This window comes from Emys orbicularis, chromosome 17 (genome assembly GCF_028017835.1).
Source record: "Emys orbicularis isolate rEmyOrb1 chromosome 17, rEmyOrb1.hap1, whole genome shotgun sequence".
NCBI classification, from domain to species: Eukaryota; Metazoa; Chordata; order Testudines; family Emydidae; genus Emys; species Emys orbicularis.
Genome location: NC_088699.1, coordinates 24310493 through 24326652, shown reverse-complemented (window position 1 = coordinate 24326652; position 16160 = coordinate 24310493). Strand labels below are relative to the sequence as shown.

At 46.5% G+C, this 16160-nt stretch overlaps 1 protein-coding gene across 1 annotated transcript in view; it reads left to right on the top strand.

Annotated features, from left to right (window-relative positions):
* TSPOAP1 (TSPO associated protein 1) overlaps window positions 1–16160 on the top strand; it is a 171646-nt gene that overhangs the window by 33866 nt on the left and 121620 nt on the right. Inside the window, exon 5 of the mRNA XM_065418224.1 lies at window positions 11210–11479. Within this exon, the coding sequence (XP_065274296.1) occupies window positions 11210–11479 (270 nt within the window). The remainder of the gene's footprint in view (window positions 1–11209; window positions 11480–16160) is intronic.

Sequence of the window (16160 nt, the reverse complement as noted above, 5' to 3'; positions counted from 1 at the left end):
TGCTAAAAGCAGAAGTGTAGTCACAGTGGCACAAGCTGTGGGAGTGGATAGCTGCCCCCTGTATGAGCCCATCTGAGACCAAATGTATGTACCCGGGGTGGCTAGCCCCTGCTGCTGCATGTATTGCCGTGGCTATCCTTCTGTTTTTATCATGCTAGCTTGATCAATGCTAACACGGGAGAACTGGGCTGTAGACAAAAACATGAAATTCAACAAAGACAAATGTAAGGTGCTCATGGGTGTGGGTCCGCTGCTCAATGGAGAAGGTGAGCTGGTAATGGAAGATGATAGGAAGGCAGTGCTGCTCAATGCCTGCTTCGCTTCAGTTTTCTCACTAAAAATAACATGACTGGATGACTAGTGAAGTTACCATAGACAATAAAGGGGAAGGGACACATATCAGGACACGTAAAGAACACGTCAGAGATCTTCTGATCAATTTGAATGAATTAATCAGCAGGGCCAGATGCTATTGACCCAAGGGTATTGAAGGAATCTTGGAGCCACAGGCAATAATGTTTGCAAACTCATGGATGACAGGAGAGGACTCAGAAGCCTGGAGAAGGGCTAATGTGGTGCCCATCTTTAAAAAGGGGGAAAAGGAGGAGCCGGGAAACTACAGACCAGTCAGCCTGACCTCCATACCTGGGAAGCTACTGGAACAATATATTAAACATTTAATTTATGAATACCTGGAGGCTGAAGAGGTGATCACTAGCAGGCAGCATGGATTTACCAAGAACAAACCATGTCAAAGCAGCTTGATTTCCTTCTTTGCTAGGGTAACTGTTTTGGTGGATGGGGGAATGAGGTGGACATAATATACCTGGACTTTAGCAGGGCTTTGACATAGTCCCATATGACATTCTGATAAGTAAGCTGAAGAAATGCGAGTTTAGCAGAACTACTGTACCAGTAAGTGGCTACGTAATTGGTTAAGCAACCTCAAACAAAGAGTCACTATTAATGGAATGATGTTGGATTGGAGGGAGGTCTCAAGTGGGGTTCCACAGGGATCTGTTCTGGGTCCGGTGTTGTTTAACATCTTTATTAATGACCTAGATGTAGGACTAGAGAGCACACTGATCAAGTCTGCAGATGACACTTTGGAGGAAAGAGCTAAAATTCAGCGGGATAGTGATAAATTGGAGAACTGGGCTATAGACAACAAAATGAAAATCAGCAAAGACAAATGTGAGGTGCTACACTTAGGGAAGAAAGCCAAATGCACAAATACAGAATGGGGGGGAACTGGCTTGGCAGCAGCACTGCTGAGAAGGATCTGGGAGTTGTGGTGGATCACAGCCCCAGCATGAGTCAGCAATGTGGTGCTGCTGCAAAAAAAGCAAATGCAATTTTAGGGTGCATTAGCAGAGGCACAGCATGCAAGTCACGGGAGGTGATGGTACCGCTTTACTCGGCTGGTTAGGCCTCAGCTGGAGTCCTGTGTCCAATTTTGGTCACCAGTGTATAGAAAGGATGTGGAGAAACTGGAAAGGATGCAGAGGTGAGTGACAAAGATGATCAAAGGGAGGGAACACAAGCCATATGAGCAAAGGCTGAAGGAACTGGGTATGTTTAGTTTGGAAAAGAGGAGATCAAGGGCGGACATGATAGGGGTCTTTAAATACTTGAAAAGCTGCCATATAAAAGATGGAAAAAAGTTGTTCTCTCTTGCCACAGAGGCAGGACAAGAGGCAATGGATTCAAACTACAGCAGAGCAGATTTAGATTAAATCTCAGAAAAAAATTGCTAGCTGTAAGAACAGTAGGACAATGGAACAGATTGCACCAGGGAGGTTGTGGAAGCTCCTTCACTGGAGGATTTCAAAAGGAGGCTGTCTTGGATGGTTTAGACACAACAAATCCTGCATCTTGGCAGGGGGTTAGACTAGATGAACCTTATTGTCCCTTCTAACCCTCTGGTACTACGGGTATGTCTTTCTGAGCTGGAAATTACACCTTCAAGCTCCAGTGCGGGCAGAACCTTAATTAGTTGTAATCACTCAGGAAAATAAGTGGAGGTCTCATTTTGGCCAGCTCAATGGAAATCTCTGCTCAGTGTACAGCAGCATGTCTAAAAAGCAAACCAAACATTAGGTAGAAGCAAGAAAGGGATAGAGATTCTAAAAATATTACAATGTTGTTATATAGTAACAGCAGACACCCTATGGGCAAGTTATTCCATACTTCCCAACTTAGGGGTTTCTTGCCCCATCCTCTGGATCATCTAGTAGCAGCTGCTTTCTAACATAGGATATTGGGTTAGCTGGACCACTGATCTGACCCAATAGGACAATTCCATGTTTTAATAAATGCATATTTAGTTATTAATTCTTCTATCTCATAGACTCGTAGACTTTAAAGGCCAGAAAGGACCATCATGAGCAACTAGTTTGACCTACGGTGACCAGGTGTATGGTTTTCAACCGGAACACCCAGTCAAAAAGGGATCCCGGGGGCTCCGTTCAGCACCGCTGACTGGGCCGTTGACTGTCCGGTTGGCAGCACCGTGCAGCGGAGCTAGCAGGCTTCCTGCTAGCCTCCGCACTGCATAGCTCCTGGAAGCGGCCGGCATGTCCCTCCTTCAGCCGCCTGGAGCCTGCACACCTGACCCCCTCCTGTGCCCCACCCCCCTGCCCCAGCCCTGATCCTCCTCCCACCCTCTGAACCCCCTGACCCCATCCTGGAGCTCCCTCCTACACCCCAAACCCCTCAACCTCAACCCCACCCCAGTGTCTGCACCCCTATCTGGATCCCTCATCCCCCCTGCACCCCAAACCCCTCCCCAGCCTGGAGCCCCCTCCTGCACTCCAAACCCCTCGGCCCCAAATCCCTACTACATCCCAAACCCTCATCCCCAGCCCCATCCTAGAGTCTGCACCCCCAGCCAGAGCCCTCACACCCTCCCGCACCCCAACCCCCTGCCCCAGCCCAGAGTCCCCTCCCGCACTCTGAACCCCTCAGCCCCGCCCAGAGCCCCCCCTGCACCCCAATCTCCTGCCCCAGCCCAGAGCCCCCTCCCGCACTCTGAACCCCTCAGCCCTGCCCAGAGGCCCCCCCCCCCCGCACTCCAACTTCCTGCCCCAGCCCGGTGAAAATGAGTCAGTGAGTGAGGGTGTGGAGAGCGTGCAACAGAGGGAGGGGGGATGGAATGACTGGGGGTGGGGCCTCTGAGAAGGGGCAGGCAGGAGGCGGGGCAAAGATGTTCGGTTTTGTGCAAGTAGAAAGGTGGCAACCCTAGTTTGATCTTCTGCACATTGCAGGCCACATTGCAGGCCCACCCACTCTGGCACTAGGCCCAGAATCTCTGGCTGAGTTACTGAAGTCCTCGAATCTTGCTTTAAACACTTCAAGTGGCAGGCAATCCATCATTTAATCTACTTCAAACCAGCAAGCAACCCATGCCTCATGCTGCAGAGGCAGATATTAAAAATATGCTGTGTGTAAGTGATTTGGGGGCTAATTTCACCACACTAGAAGAAACACAAGGTGACATTTGTAAGTCTCCAGTCTTCCTCTGTAACATCACAATCTTCCAAAGCTGCAAAGAGTAGTTGTCATGATCTCAGTATGGTTGTATGAGTTTCATCAGCTGCATTCAGGGCCGGTGCTACCATTTAGGCCAACTAGGCGGTTGCCTAAGGCGCCAAGATTTGGGGGCGCCAAAAAGCGGCGCCCCCATTTTTTTTTACAGCGGCCGCTGTGCTGGGAGGGAGAGGGAGTCTGAGCCGCCGGCAGGCAGCCCAGGGGTTCCCCTGGGTCAGCGCGCCGCCGGCAGCCCAGGGGTTCCCCGGGTCAGCGCGCCGCCGGCAGCCCAGGGGTTCCCCGGGTCAGTGCGCCGCCGGCAGCCCAGGGGTTCCCCTGGGTCAGAGCTGCCGCACGGATCCCCGGACCGGGGGGTGGGGAGCTGCTGCGGGGGGGTGCCTCAGGGCGGTGGGGGGAGCTGCCGCACGGCTCCCTGGGCCAGGGGGGAGCTGCCGCGGGGGGGGGCACCTCAGGGCAGGGGGGGAGCTGCCGCGGGGGTGTGTGTGCCTCAGGGTGGAGGGGGGGGGGCGGGGAGCTGCCGCAGGGCGGGGGGGGGGGGGGCGCAAGGTGGAAGTTTCGCCTAGGGCGCGGAACTTCCTTGCACCAGCCCTGGCTGCATTACATAGCTTACTACACACCAGATTCCAGCCAGGTGAATGATATCTGGAACAGAATTAGTTCTGTCCATTTCATGGACTTGCAAAGTATTATGAGAGAAAACTCCTTTCCCACAGCAGCAGATTCAGATTTAGTACTGATGAATGCCACAGCCATGTTGTAACAAGCACTCCATAGCTGGGGTGAGGGAGACCTCATCTGACACAGAGTGATAGTGCAGATCTTCTGCTGGTGAAAATTGTCATCCTTCCAAAAGCTTTGGCAATTTATATTGGCTGTGTGTCTGCTCCGTTGAGTCCACAGTGAAGAAATAAAGATGAAAACTTTCCCCTCTATTCTTATCTTCCCCTGTCCCTGCCAGGAAAGCAATCAATTACAATCTAAAAATTCATCTCATTTGTTTGCATTAAGCTAAGTCTGTTAACTACAGTTTAAGCGCATCTATAACATCCATACTAGGGGTTTGCACCAGTGAAACTAGATAGATTTTAAATGGATTTGGTTACCCCAGTGCATGTTTTCTACTGCAGACAACCTTGGGTTCCAAATCTGTGAAATGGGACTAATAAGAGTTACCTGCTGATGGCTGGAGACATTGTGAGTCTGCTGTGATGCAGACATCACTCTCAGTACCCCCATTTTGCAGAGTGGCAAGGTTGGGCTCTGAGGGGTGAAGTGATTTCCCTGAGATATCCTGGTTTAGGTCAGCGGCTCCCTACCATTCTTCATCTGCAATTAAAAACAAGTTGCAGTTTCTTGCCATGACCCAAACCCAACATTCTTTGTGATAACACAGGATTGTGGGATTGAGGTCCCAGCAAGATGGCATGGCTAGATTTGTGTGAAGAATGATGGGTGCAGGACAGGAGAGATACCCAAGGATTGGGAAAAGGTAAATATAGCACCTATCTATGAAAAGGGGAATAAGGACAACCCAGGGAATTATAAACCAGTCAGCTTTGGTACCTGGAAAGACAATGGAGCAAATAATCAAACAATCAATTTGTAAGCACCTACAAGAAAATAAGGTGATAAGTAACAGTCAGCATGGATTTGTCAAGAACACATCATGTCAAAGCAACCTAATATCCTTCTTTGACAGGGTAACAAGTCTTGTGGATGGGGGAAGTGGTAGTTGTGATATCTCAACTTTAGTAAGACTTTTGATACTGCCTGACATGACCTTCTCATAAACAAACTAGAGAAATACAGCCTAAATGAACCTACAATAAGGTGGCGGCACAACTGGCTGGAAAACCGTACTCAGAGGATTAAAGGTTCACAATCAAGCTGGAAGGGCATATCCAGTGGGGTTTTTTAGGGATCTGTCCTGGGTCTGGTTCTGTTCAATATCTTCATTAATGATTTAGATAATGTCATAGAGAGTACACTTATAAAGTTTGTGGACGATACCAAGTTGGGAGGGGTTGCAAGCGCTTTGGAGGACAGGATTAGAATTTATAATGAATTTGATAAACTGGAGAAATGATCTGAAATAAATAGGACTAAATTCAATAAGGACAAATGTGAAGTACTACATTTAGGAAGGAATAATCAATTGCACAAATACAAAATGGGAAATGACTGCCTACGGAAGGAGTACTATAGAAAAAGATCTTGGGGTTATAGTGGATCACAAACTAAATATCAGTCAACAATGTAATATTGTTGCAAAAACAAAAAAATCATTCTGGGCTGTATTATCAGGATTGTTGTAAGCAAGACATGAGAAGTAATTCTTCCACTCTCTGTACTCAGCACTGATAAGGCCTCAGCTGGAGTATTGTGTCCAATTCTGGGCACCACACTTTGGGAAAGATGTGGACAAATTGGAAAAAGTCCAGAGGAGAGTAACAAAAGTGACTACAGGTCTAAAATACATGACCTACAAGGAAAGATTGAAAAAATTGCATTTGTTTAGTCTGGAGAAGAGAAGCCTGAGGGGGGAACACAATAACAGTAGTCAAGTACGTAAAAGGTTGTTATAAAGAGGAGGGTGATAAATTGTTCGTCTTAACCACTAAGGATAGGACAAGAAGCAGTGGGCTTAAATTGCCGCAAGGGAGGTTTAGGTTGGACATTAGGAAAAACTTCCTAACTGTCAGGGTGGTTAAGCACTGGAATAAATTGCCTAGGGAGGTTGTGGAATCTCCATCATTGGAGGTTTTTAAGAACAGGTTGGACAAACACCTGTCAGGGATAGTCTGGATAATGCTTAGTCCTGCCTCAGTTCAGGACACTGGGATAGACGACCTATCAAGGTCCCTTCCAGGGCTACATTTCTATGATGCTATGTGAGCTAGGTGGACAGACCTCTGGGCAGTGCTGTGGGTGGAGCTGCTCCTTCAGCTCTTTGCTTCTCCACCTGCATTGCATGCAGCACTGGGGAATTGTTGATGTTCTGGAAATAGCTAAGCACTGAGAGCATTGGGGTGCCATGCGGTCCAGGCAGCTTGTGTCATGGCATCTCCCAGTAGTGCTTTCCTGGAGCTGCATGTGGTGTAGGTAGAGAGCAGCAAGACAGCTGCAGCGAGGGTGGGGTGTAATGGCAGTAGCAACAGCCTAGCTGGGCCAGGCAGAAGGACTGAGCTTCTCCTTCCTGACCCCCCTGGCCTTAGCAACTGTCCACTAGAGAGTTTGGGGGGGGGGTGAGGGGAGAGATTTTGCATAAAGCTGCAGCTGACCCATCGCTCATCCTGCCAGCTAAAAATCACTGCCCTAGTGGACTCAACATGGGTCTAGAAGTCAGGAGAACGTGGCTTCTAATCCTGACTTCAAGCCAGTCCCTGTAGTGCCAGGCCTCACATTCCCCCCTTGTTGCATGGTGTAGCAAAGTCCCGCTCCACTGCACTGCCCTGTGGCAAGATGCAATGAAGCTGAACCTCTGCCTCTGGATCCCCCACTGTCTTCTGGTCTACTCCAGCCATAGGCGTGACCAGGTCCTCTGGCTGATCACTTTATAGGGTATGTCTCGACTGCTTCTGGGAGCAGGCCTCACAGGCCAGGTCCACCTGTGTTAGTGGGGCTCCCACGAGTGCACTACAAATAGCTGTGTAGACATTGTGGCTTGGGCTGGAGCTCAGGCTCTGAAGCGTGGGGTACAGGGTGGGCACCTTGACTAGTCTAGTCTATCCCCACACCTTGTCCCAGGCTCCTGAGCCTCTAACAACTCCACGGTGCAGGGGTTGGCACATTCTTCCCCTGGGTGCAGCGCATCAGGGTTCCTACCTCCAGTCAGGCTTCCAGCTCACCTGGGAGTAGCCCAGCTGGTCTTCTCAGCCTTCTCGCAGGCTGCTTTTCAGAGACACACCATTTCCCTCCTCCGGCATCACCCTCTTTCTGTTTTTTCTTAAGCCATCTCCTCATCTGACCAGACCCTCCCCAGGTTAGAAGCACGCCCAGGCTCCCGTAACCCTTCGGGTGCCTGACAGGATTTACTTTCCATCACACGTGGGGACAATTATATTTACCTGCTCTATAATTCAATCATGTTTATAAGGTGCAGAGTATTATCAGGGCCCTGCAGGGGCAGATGTGGGCACAGAGTCAAGATTTCCTGGCTCCCAGCTTTTTGCTTAATCCAGTGGGTTATGGGCTTTTTGGAGGATTGGGCATTGCCTCCTTCAGCAACTCTTCCAAAACCCACGAGTGCAGCTTTTTACAGAACTGGCCTTTTGTGGTCGTTTTGCCTGTCAGAACAATTCTGGGTCTCCTGAAATTTCATGTAAAACCCAAACTTTGATGGATGCAATATTAGGTGAATCAAACTGGAGAAAAATCTCACATGAATTTTTGTGAGAGAAAGTCTCCCTAGTTTCCCCTGGTTTAGCTGTGATAGCTGCAGGTTTTGCATCTGGAGTGTAGGGACGGGATGACCAGCCAGTGCCAGGGCTGTGGCCCAAACACACTTTCTGAGTTCCAGGTTTGACCAGCTTCTAACTTTCTCTAAACATGAACAAACAAACCAGCCCTCTTGGGACAGATCCTTTCCTACCCCAGCATTTAAAATCCACATATGGAGAGCTGCCAAGAGCCAGAGCTGCTTCCTAACAAAAAGGGGTAAACAGTGAGGTGGCAAAATTTGAAAATGATACAAAACTGCTCAAAGTTAAGTCCCAGGCAGACTGCGAAGAGTTACAAAATGGCAGATGAAATTCGATGTTGATAAATGCAAAGTAATGCACATTGGAAAACATAATCACAACTATATATACAAAATGATGGGGTCTAAATGAGCTGTTACCACTCAAGAAAGAGATCTTGGAGTCACTGTGGATAGTTCTCTGAAAACATCCACTCAATGTGCAGCCGCAGTCAAAAAGGTGAACAGAATGTTAGGAACCATTAGGAAAGAGATAGATAGTAAGACAGTAAATATTGTAATGCCACTATATAAATCCATGGTATGCCCTGTGTGCAGTTCTGGTCATCCCATCTCAAAAAAGATATATTAGAATTGGAAAAAGTACAGAGAAGGGCAACAAAAATGATTGGAGGTATGGAATAGTGTCCATCTGATGAGAGATTAATAAGACTGGGACTTTTCAGTTTGGAAAAGTGACGACTAAGAGGGGACATGGTAGAGGTCTGTAAAATTGTGACTGGTGTGGAGAAAGTAAATCAGGAAGTGTTATTTACTCCTTCTCATAGCACAAGAACTAGGGGTCACCCGATGACATTTATAGACAGCAGGTTTGAAACAAACAAAAGGAAGTACTTCTTCACACAACCTTCAGTCATCCCTCATTGCTAGGGGATGTTGTGAAGGCCAAAAGTATAACTGGGTTCAAAAATGAACTAGATAAATTCCTGGAGGATAGGTCCATCAATTACTATTAGCCAAGATGGTCAGGGAGGCAACCCCAAGCTCTGGGTGTCCTTAGCCTCTGACTGCCAGAAGCTGGGAGTGGATGACGGGATGGATCACTGGATAATTGCCCTGTTCTGTTCATTCCCTCTGTAGCACCTGGCACTGGCCACTGTCGGAAGACAGGATACTGAGCTAGATGGACCATTGGCCTCACCCAGTATGACCGTTCTTATGTTTTTAGTTTCTAACATTCACATTGAGTAAGTCAGACAGCCAGAATTCAAACCAGACCCTTGCTTTGCAGGGAAAATGAGGATAATTAATGTAATCCTGACTCGCTCCCTGCTGGGTATTATCGTACATGCAGGAGTTCCCGTAAGTGCAGGATACAGGAACTTCCTTAAGGTCACGTCAACAGTGAGGTGATTGCATGGCTTCATGTGGTAGTGTTCTACCTAGGGGGAGCTGTTGTCACATATTGACACAGGCGAATCTAAGATTCACAAAAGTACATAGGTGACTATGTCCCAGTTTTAGGCTTCACTATGATCCACAAAATTCTGCTGATCCCTGTAGGTGCCTAAACTCACTCAGCACCTACATTTTCAGGGTAAAAGTTCCCTTGGTGCCCATGTTTCAGCCTCTGGACATACACACTGCTGCCTTGCTCTAGGTGTCTAAAACCTATCTCCTGTCTATGCCCCAGAGCGCGAGCTGGTTGGTGTGCTCAGAGGCTGCCTCCTGCATCAGGTTCCATTCAAAATCTGTCTGGAGGAGGTGGTGTTGCCCACCTTATAATTTCTAGCTTAGTGGTTAGAGGTGGGAGACCCAAGTTCAGTTTCTCCCAAGGCAGAGAAAGGAGTCGAACAGGGCTCTCCTACCACTCAGGAGTGTGTGCTAACCACTGGGCTATGGGCTATTCTGATGTGGGGCTCCCTCAGTCTCTTCCATTGAAGCTGTTTCACTGTGGATAAATAATGAAAGAGTCCTTGGAGCAGAGGAACTAGACTGTGGGGCTCCCTCCTCCCAGCTGGGTACGCTAACCACCAGACTACAGACTACAATCTCTCTTTGGCCCAATAACTCTTTAGGTATTTATCCCAAGTGGAAAAGTGCCAATAGGAGAGATAGAGAGAGGGAGTCATTGGGTCAGAGAGAAAGGGCGAGAGAGAATGACTCTGTTGGCTGGTAGTTAGGGCAAACTTACCCCCTCTCCAGCAAGTGCGAGAACTAGTGTCCAGCCCTCCTGCTCCAATGACTCTAATTATTTATCCACAATGGAACAGCTTCAGCAGGAGAAATTTAGAGAGCCCAACGTCAGAATATCCCAGGCTCAGTGATTAAAGCACGATGCTGAGAGGTAGAAGACCCCTTGCTTGAGTCCTGTACCCCCCTCAGGCAGAGGGGGGACTTGTACCTTAGCCTCCCCCATCTTAGAGGAGTGCCGGGCTAATAGTTATAAGGCGCATGGTTGCACCTCCTCCTCTGGCTGTTTTGTGTAGAGTTGGGCACCTGCCTAAATAATTCTAACAAGAAGTACGTTAGACCCCTGAGCCACCCGACTCCAGGGGAGGATTCCTGGCTATGATTCAGTACCAGAGATAGGCACTTCTATGCAGCCTGGACTCAGGCATCTATCTCCACAAGGGAGTAGGACTTAGTCATAATTTCCCATTGGCTAGTTTAGGCAGCTTCCTGCCCAGGTGCTGGCTTTTGTGGATCATATCCTTATGTGCCTGTCTCTCCCCATGCATTGCATAGGGAGCCTGGGCACCTGACACAGGCTCTGTGAATCAGTGTGTTCTTGTGATTTTCTAGGTGCCCCAACATTAGGCATGACAGTGAGCATCACTGGTTTGAGCATTGGCCTGCTAAACCCAGGGTTGTGAGTTCAATCCTTGAGGGGGCCACTTAGGGATCTGGGGCAAAATCAGTACTTGGTTCTGCTAGTGAAGGCAGGGGGCTGGACTCGATGATCTTTCAAGGTCCCTTCCAATTCTAGGAGATAGGATAGGATATCTCCTTTAATTTATTTATCATGACAGCTAAGTCCCTTTGTGAATCTAGGTCACAGTCATTTTCTTCCTCCTTCCATCATGTTGGTCCTAGTGGTTTGCAAATAGAGCAGGTGTGTTTGTGCCGGTCTGTTGTCCATTGAACAACACTTTGGCAATTCATGAAAAAAACAGCAACCTCTATTTCCCATCCTTTCAACCACAGGGGCTACATCATGTTGTGTTTGCATTTCCTTAGGAGGGCCCTCATTGCCTGAACCTCCTAGACTTTGATCACCTGTTGCGGGAATCTCAGAAGGAAGTGTTACGGTTACAGAGACAGATTGCACTGAAGAATTTCAAGGAGTCTCTCCAGTCCTCTAAAACTGGTTCAAAAAGCTCTTCGTCAATTGCTGCCAATTGCTTGGGACCATCTGTGCCAACTCTAGATACCAGCATAAATTATTCATCTCTATCAAAGGGGGTGCAATTAGGAGAGCCAACACTAGCAATGGAAGCACATAGGAAGGTGAGATATCTGGGTCAATGATCTGAAGTTTTTGCTAATTAATCAGTCAATTAATGAATGTTCTTACAGAACTTTTACCATTGTGTAATTGCTAAGATTATTACAGTTATTATTCTCTCTGCTAGAAATAGATATTACTGGTTTTTAAAATGACCTTTTAGATATTGAAAGACATCTATGAGTATATGATAATGTGTCAGATGTCATATAATGAAGAGAGAGAATGGTAAGTCTGGTTGCTATAGAAAGCCCAATAAGCATATCCCAGAGTGAATTCTATGGCAGTGGTTCTCAACCAGGGGTAGGTGTACCCCAGGGGTACGCAGAGGTCTTCCAGGGGGTTCATCAACTCATCTAGACATTTGCCTAGCTTTACTACAGGCTACAGAAAAAGCACCATCGAAGTCAGTGCAAACTAAAATTTCATACAAACAATGACTTGTTCATATTGCTCTATATATCATACAGTGAAATGTAAGTAAAATATTTATATTGCAATTGATTTATTTTATAAGTATATGGCAAAATGAGAAAGTAACCCATTTTTCAGTAATAGCGTGCTGTGCCACTTTTGTATTTTTATGTCTGATTTTGTAAGCAAGTAGTTTTTAAGTGAGGTGAAACTTGGGGCTACACAAGACAAATCAGACTCCTAAAGAGGTATAGTAGTCTGGAAAGTTGAGAGCCACTGTTCTATGGCATCCTTAAGCCTTGCAAGGTGACAGTGGTGTAGGTAGAGCTAGGCCTAGGCCAGTTCTTTTTGTGCTTTGATTTTGCAAAACTTCCATTAAAAGGTAGAACTTTATGCAACATTTTTCCATTTGTGAAGTTGGGCAAAACATATGTCTCACATTCTGGAAGCCTCTGAAAACTGTATTGAAGCTGGGTGAATAGGGCAGCTGTGTGTGCATGCGCACACACGAATACCTGGTATACAATAAACAGGTTAGTCTGACAAGACCTATTTTCCATAAAACCATGTTGATTGGCATTAATTATATTACCTTCCTTTAATTCTTTATTGAGTCCTGTATCGGCTGTTCCGTTATGTTGATCAGGATTAATGTGTGACTGACAGGCCTATAATTACCCAGGTTATCCTGTTTAAGTATTGGCACAATATTAGCTTTCTTCCACTCCTTTGGAACTTGCACAGTGTTCCAAGACTTATTGAAAAGCAACCTTAACCAACCAGTAAGCTCCTTGGCCAGTTCTTATAAAACTCTTGGATGCAAGTTATCTGGACCTGCTGATTTAAAAATGGCCAACTTTAGTAGCTGCTGTTTTACATCCTCATTAGTCACAGTTGGAATGGAAAGTATTTCATCATCATATGATGTGAATATATCACCTGGCTTTTTCCCTAATCCAGAACAGAAATATTTACGGAATACTTCTGCCTTTTCTGAATTATTATTGAAAACTCTACCATTTCCATCTAGTAATGGACCAATACCACATTTAGGATTCTTTTTGTTCCTAATATACTTTAAAAATGCCTTCTTATTGTCCTTAACGCTGCTAGCATAGAGTTCACCTTGTGTCCTTTTGCTTCCCTTATCAGTTCTTTATAGTTCCAGGCTTCTGATTTATATTCATTACTAGAAACTTCCTCTTTCTTTCATTTGTTATATATTGTGTTTTATTTTATTTTTTATAGTGGCCTTTACTTCCCCTCTAAACCAGGTTGCGTTTTTTTAACCAGTGCAGCCTTCTTTCTCAATTGTGGGATTGTGGCTTTTTGGGCATCTAGTAAAACGTTCTTAAACAATTTCCAATTATCATTCACATTTTCTGTTTAAATTATTTTCCCCAACTGATTTGGTCAAAATTGTTTTCAGCTTTGTGAAATTGGCCCTTTAAAGGACCAAGTATATATATATATATAACTAGACTGGACTTTATTCTGTTTGCACATAACAAATGTAATCAAGTTATGATCGCTTGCACCTAAGCCTCCACTAATTTTTAATTCTGCAATCAATTCCTTTTTCTCTCTCAAGATGAGGTCTAATATTGAATTCCCTCTTGTTGGATGCAGCATTTTTTGAGTAAATTGTCATCTATAATTTTTAGTCATTAGTCAATGTTAGTCAGCATGAGACCTCCAGCACGTCACTGAGACTGAAGCCCCCATGATAACACCGTTTTCTCCCCTACACATTATAGATAGGTGCTTAAGGAGATTTTTGTCCTATTTTCTAGTATGATTTGGTGGTCTGTAGCAGACATCAACTACTGTTCCATCTTGTTCTTTATTTGTAAGGACTTTGATCCATAAGCATTCAAGATCATTTGTTTCCAAGTTGTCAGTGACTGGAAAGAGGTAATGCCATTTTTGACATGGAGTGTCTCTCCCCTGCCTCTTTTGGCCACTCTGCAGAAGAGAACTGAATGTTTTATAATAGTTAGTAAAATATTGACTAACTTTTGCAGAGCAAACATTAAGACTGAGAATCTAAACGTATTTTTGCCTCCCCATAGACTCACAGTCCCCCAGAATTTCAAGCATCACACAAATGTACGCACACACACGTGCTCTCTTAATGTCTCAGAGACAGGTTGCTTCTCAAATAAAGGCTTTTTGCCTGTTGCTGTCATGTGCTGGGACCATCTGTGCCAGTGATAGATATCTGCTGAAATGACTATCAAACGGGGTGCAACGTCCTGACAATTTAGCTCAACAAATAAAAGCCAGTGAAACTGCCCAGCTCCTCCAGCTGTGTCTGTTCTCCCAAGCTGCCTCCCTGCCTCACCAGTGCCCCTGGGCAACTCCTCAGCCTAGAGAATGTTTTATCCCTATTCTTGCCACTCTGTGTACTCTATTTCCCCATTCCCTGACTGATGGCAGCCAGGACCCAGAAGGCAGGCTAAGGGAATTGCCTTTACCAAGTGTCCCAGAACAGGTACCGTTTTCTCCCCAAATGCCTATCACAAGAGGTCATCTTCTCTTCAAGATGCACTGCAGTGACTTCAACTCACCCTACCTCTCCATTTGTGCTGTGTCTGCACTGCAGATGTTACACTGCTGTAGTGCAGACACTTACTACAGTGATGGAAGGGACTGTCATAAATCCCCTCTCTGAGAGGCGGTCAATGGAAGAATTCTTCTGTTGACCTAACTGCCTCTTTAGTGGAGGTTAGGTCGACCAAACTACATCACACAGGGCATGACATTTTTCACAGCTCTGAGCAATGTAGCTAGACCAAGCGGAGTTTTAGGTGTTGAGCAGACCTTCTGTAATTTGGGCGACAATTTCTGTAGAAGAAGGAGAAAGAATCAGACTGAAGCAAAGGAAGCAGTTGACATGGTGCCTTAGTTTGATACTCAGCGAGAGTGAAGCTGGGGGCTGCCCCTTGGCTTGGTACCATGAAGTTACTGCCTTAGATTTCTCCTGCTCTGTGCTAAGCACACCCAGCTCAGCCTGACACACCTATCTTTATCCATCACAGCCCAAATGTGTCTTTCAGGTTCCTTTGCTATGCCTGGCTGATTATCTCATAGGTAGTGCTCCCTGGGGCTGTCCCCAGATTCATTCACTATGTGGCTAACCTGTCTGTCTGTTTCACATTTGCATCCTACCACTCGGTAAGATTCTCTACCTTGCTCCCTTCATGCCCACATTTGGAATGAGGGGCTAGGAGATGGTGGGACGGGGGAGAGGTGCATCCAAATTTCCCTGGAAAATGGAGTTTGCAGCTCTGCTAAGGGGGCAGCTTCTCTTTCTGGACATGTTCCTGTGGTGCCCCTGAGGGGAGCTCATTTCTTCTCAAGCCCTGCATGTCCTCTCTGCTGCTTCCATTTTCCCTGGTGCATTTCCTAGGTCAAACACCTCTTCTACCTCCCCTCTTCCTAGCACTGCCGCCTTCCCCCAAACACATTCTAAAAAGCCATGGAAATACCCACACAAAGAAACTGGGTAACTCAGAATTAAAGTTGCTGAACTGGGTTCAGAGGACATTGCCAGCTACCCCACTCCTCTACCCCCTCCTGCCATGGCTCACCACTGTGGTCAGATGTTGGCTGCGTGTGTGTTTATTCAGTGCGCTGTCCCAGCTCTGCGCAGGTAGCGGAAATAGCAAACCTCAATTAAACTGCCCAATAAATCCACAGACTCGGTTTTCAGCGAAGGCGCCCGGCCAGGTTTACTGTCGGCGAAGCCCGGTGATAGCACCTGGCAGTCTCTCCGAGGAGACATGGATGCCCATGACAATGGACGCAGCTCAGTGAATGGCAGGACTTTCCATTCCCCGCTCGGCTGGCCAAAGATACTCCCTCTGAGATACATCTTTATACCCCGATACAAACAAGTTAGTACTGCCCCTTTGACATAGTTACTGCCCCCTGATGTCACTAGTTATTACCCATCACCTTGTACATGTTGGTTTGATTAAAACATTTCTGTTACGTACTGTCATCCTGACCTGATCTTTAGGAGGGGTCAGTGTGTTCCTGTTATCCTTGGGGAATGGTTTTGTACCATCCTTGTTATCGGGATGTTCTGGTACCACTGGGATGTGTTTGCGTGAGCACTCTGTGACTAGAACTTCTTAGGAATGTGTATTTCTGCAATATCAGCCCTGTTCAGCTCAGATTCTGTGAGCAGGTCCTGCCTCATACCAGGCCTCTGATACAAGGGCGTATGTCTCAGGCTTTCTTCCTATTACATTCCCCTGCATT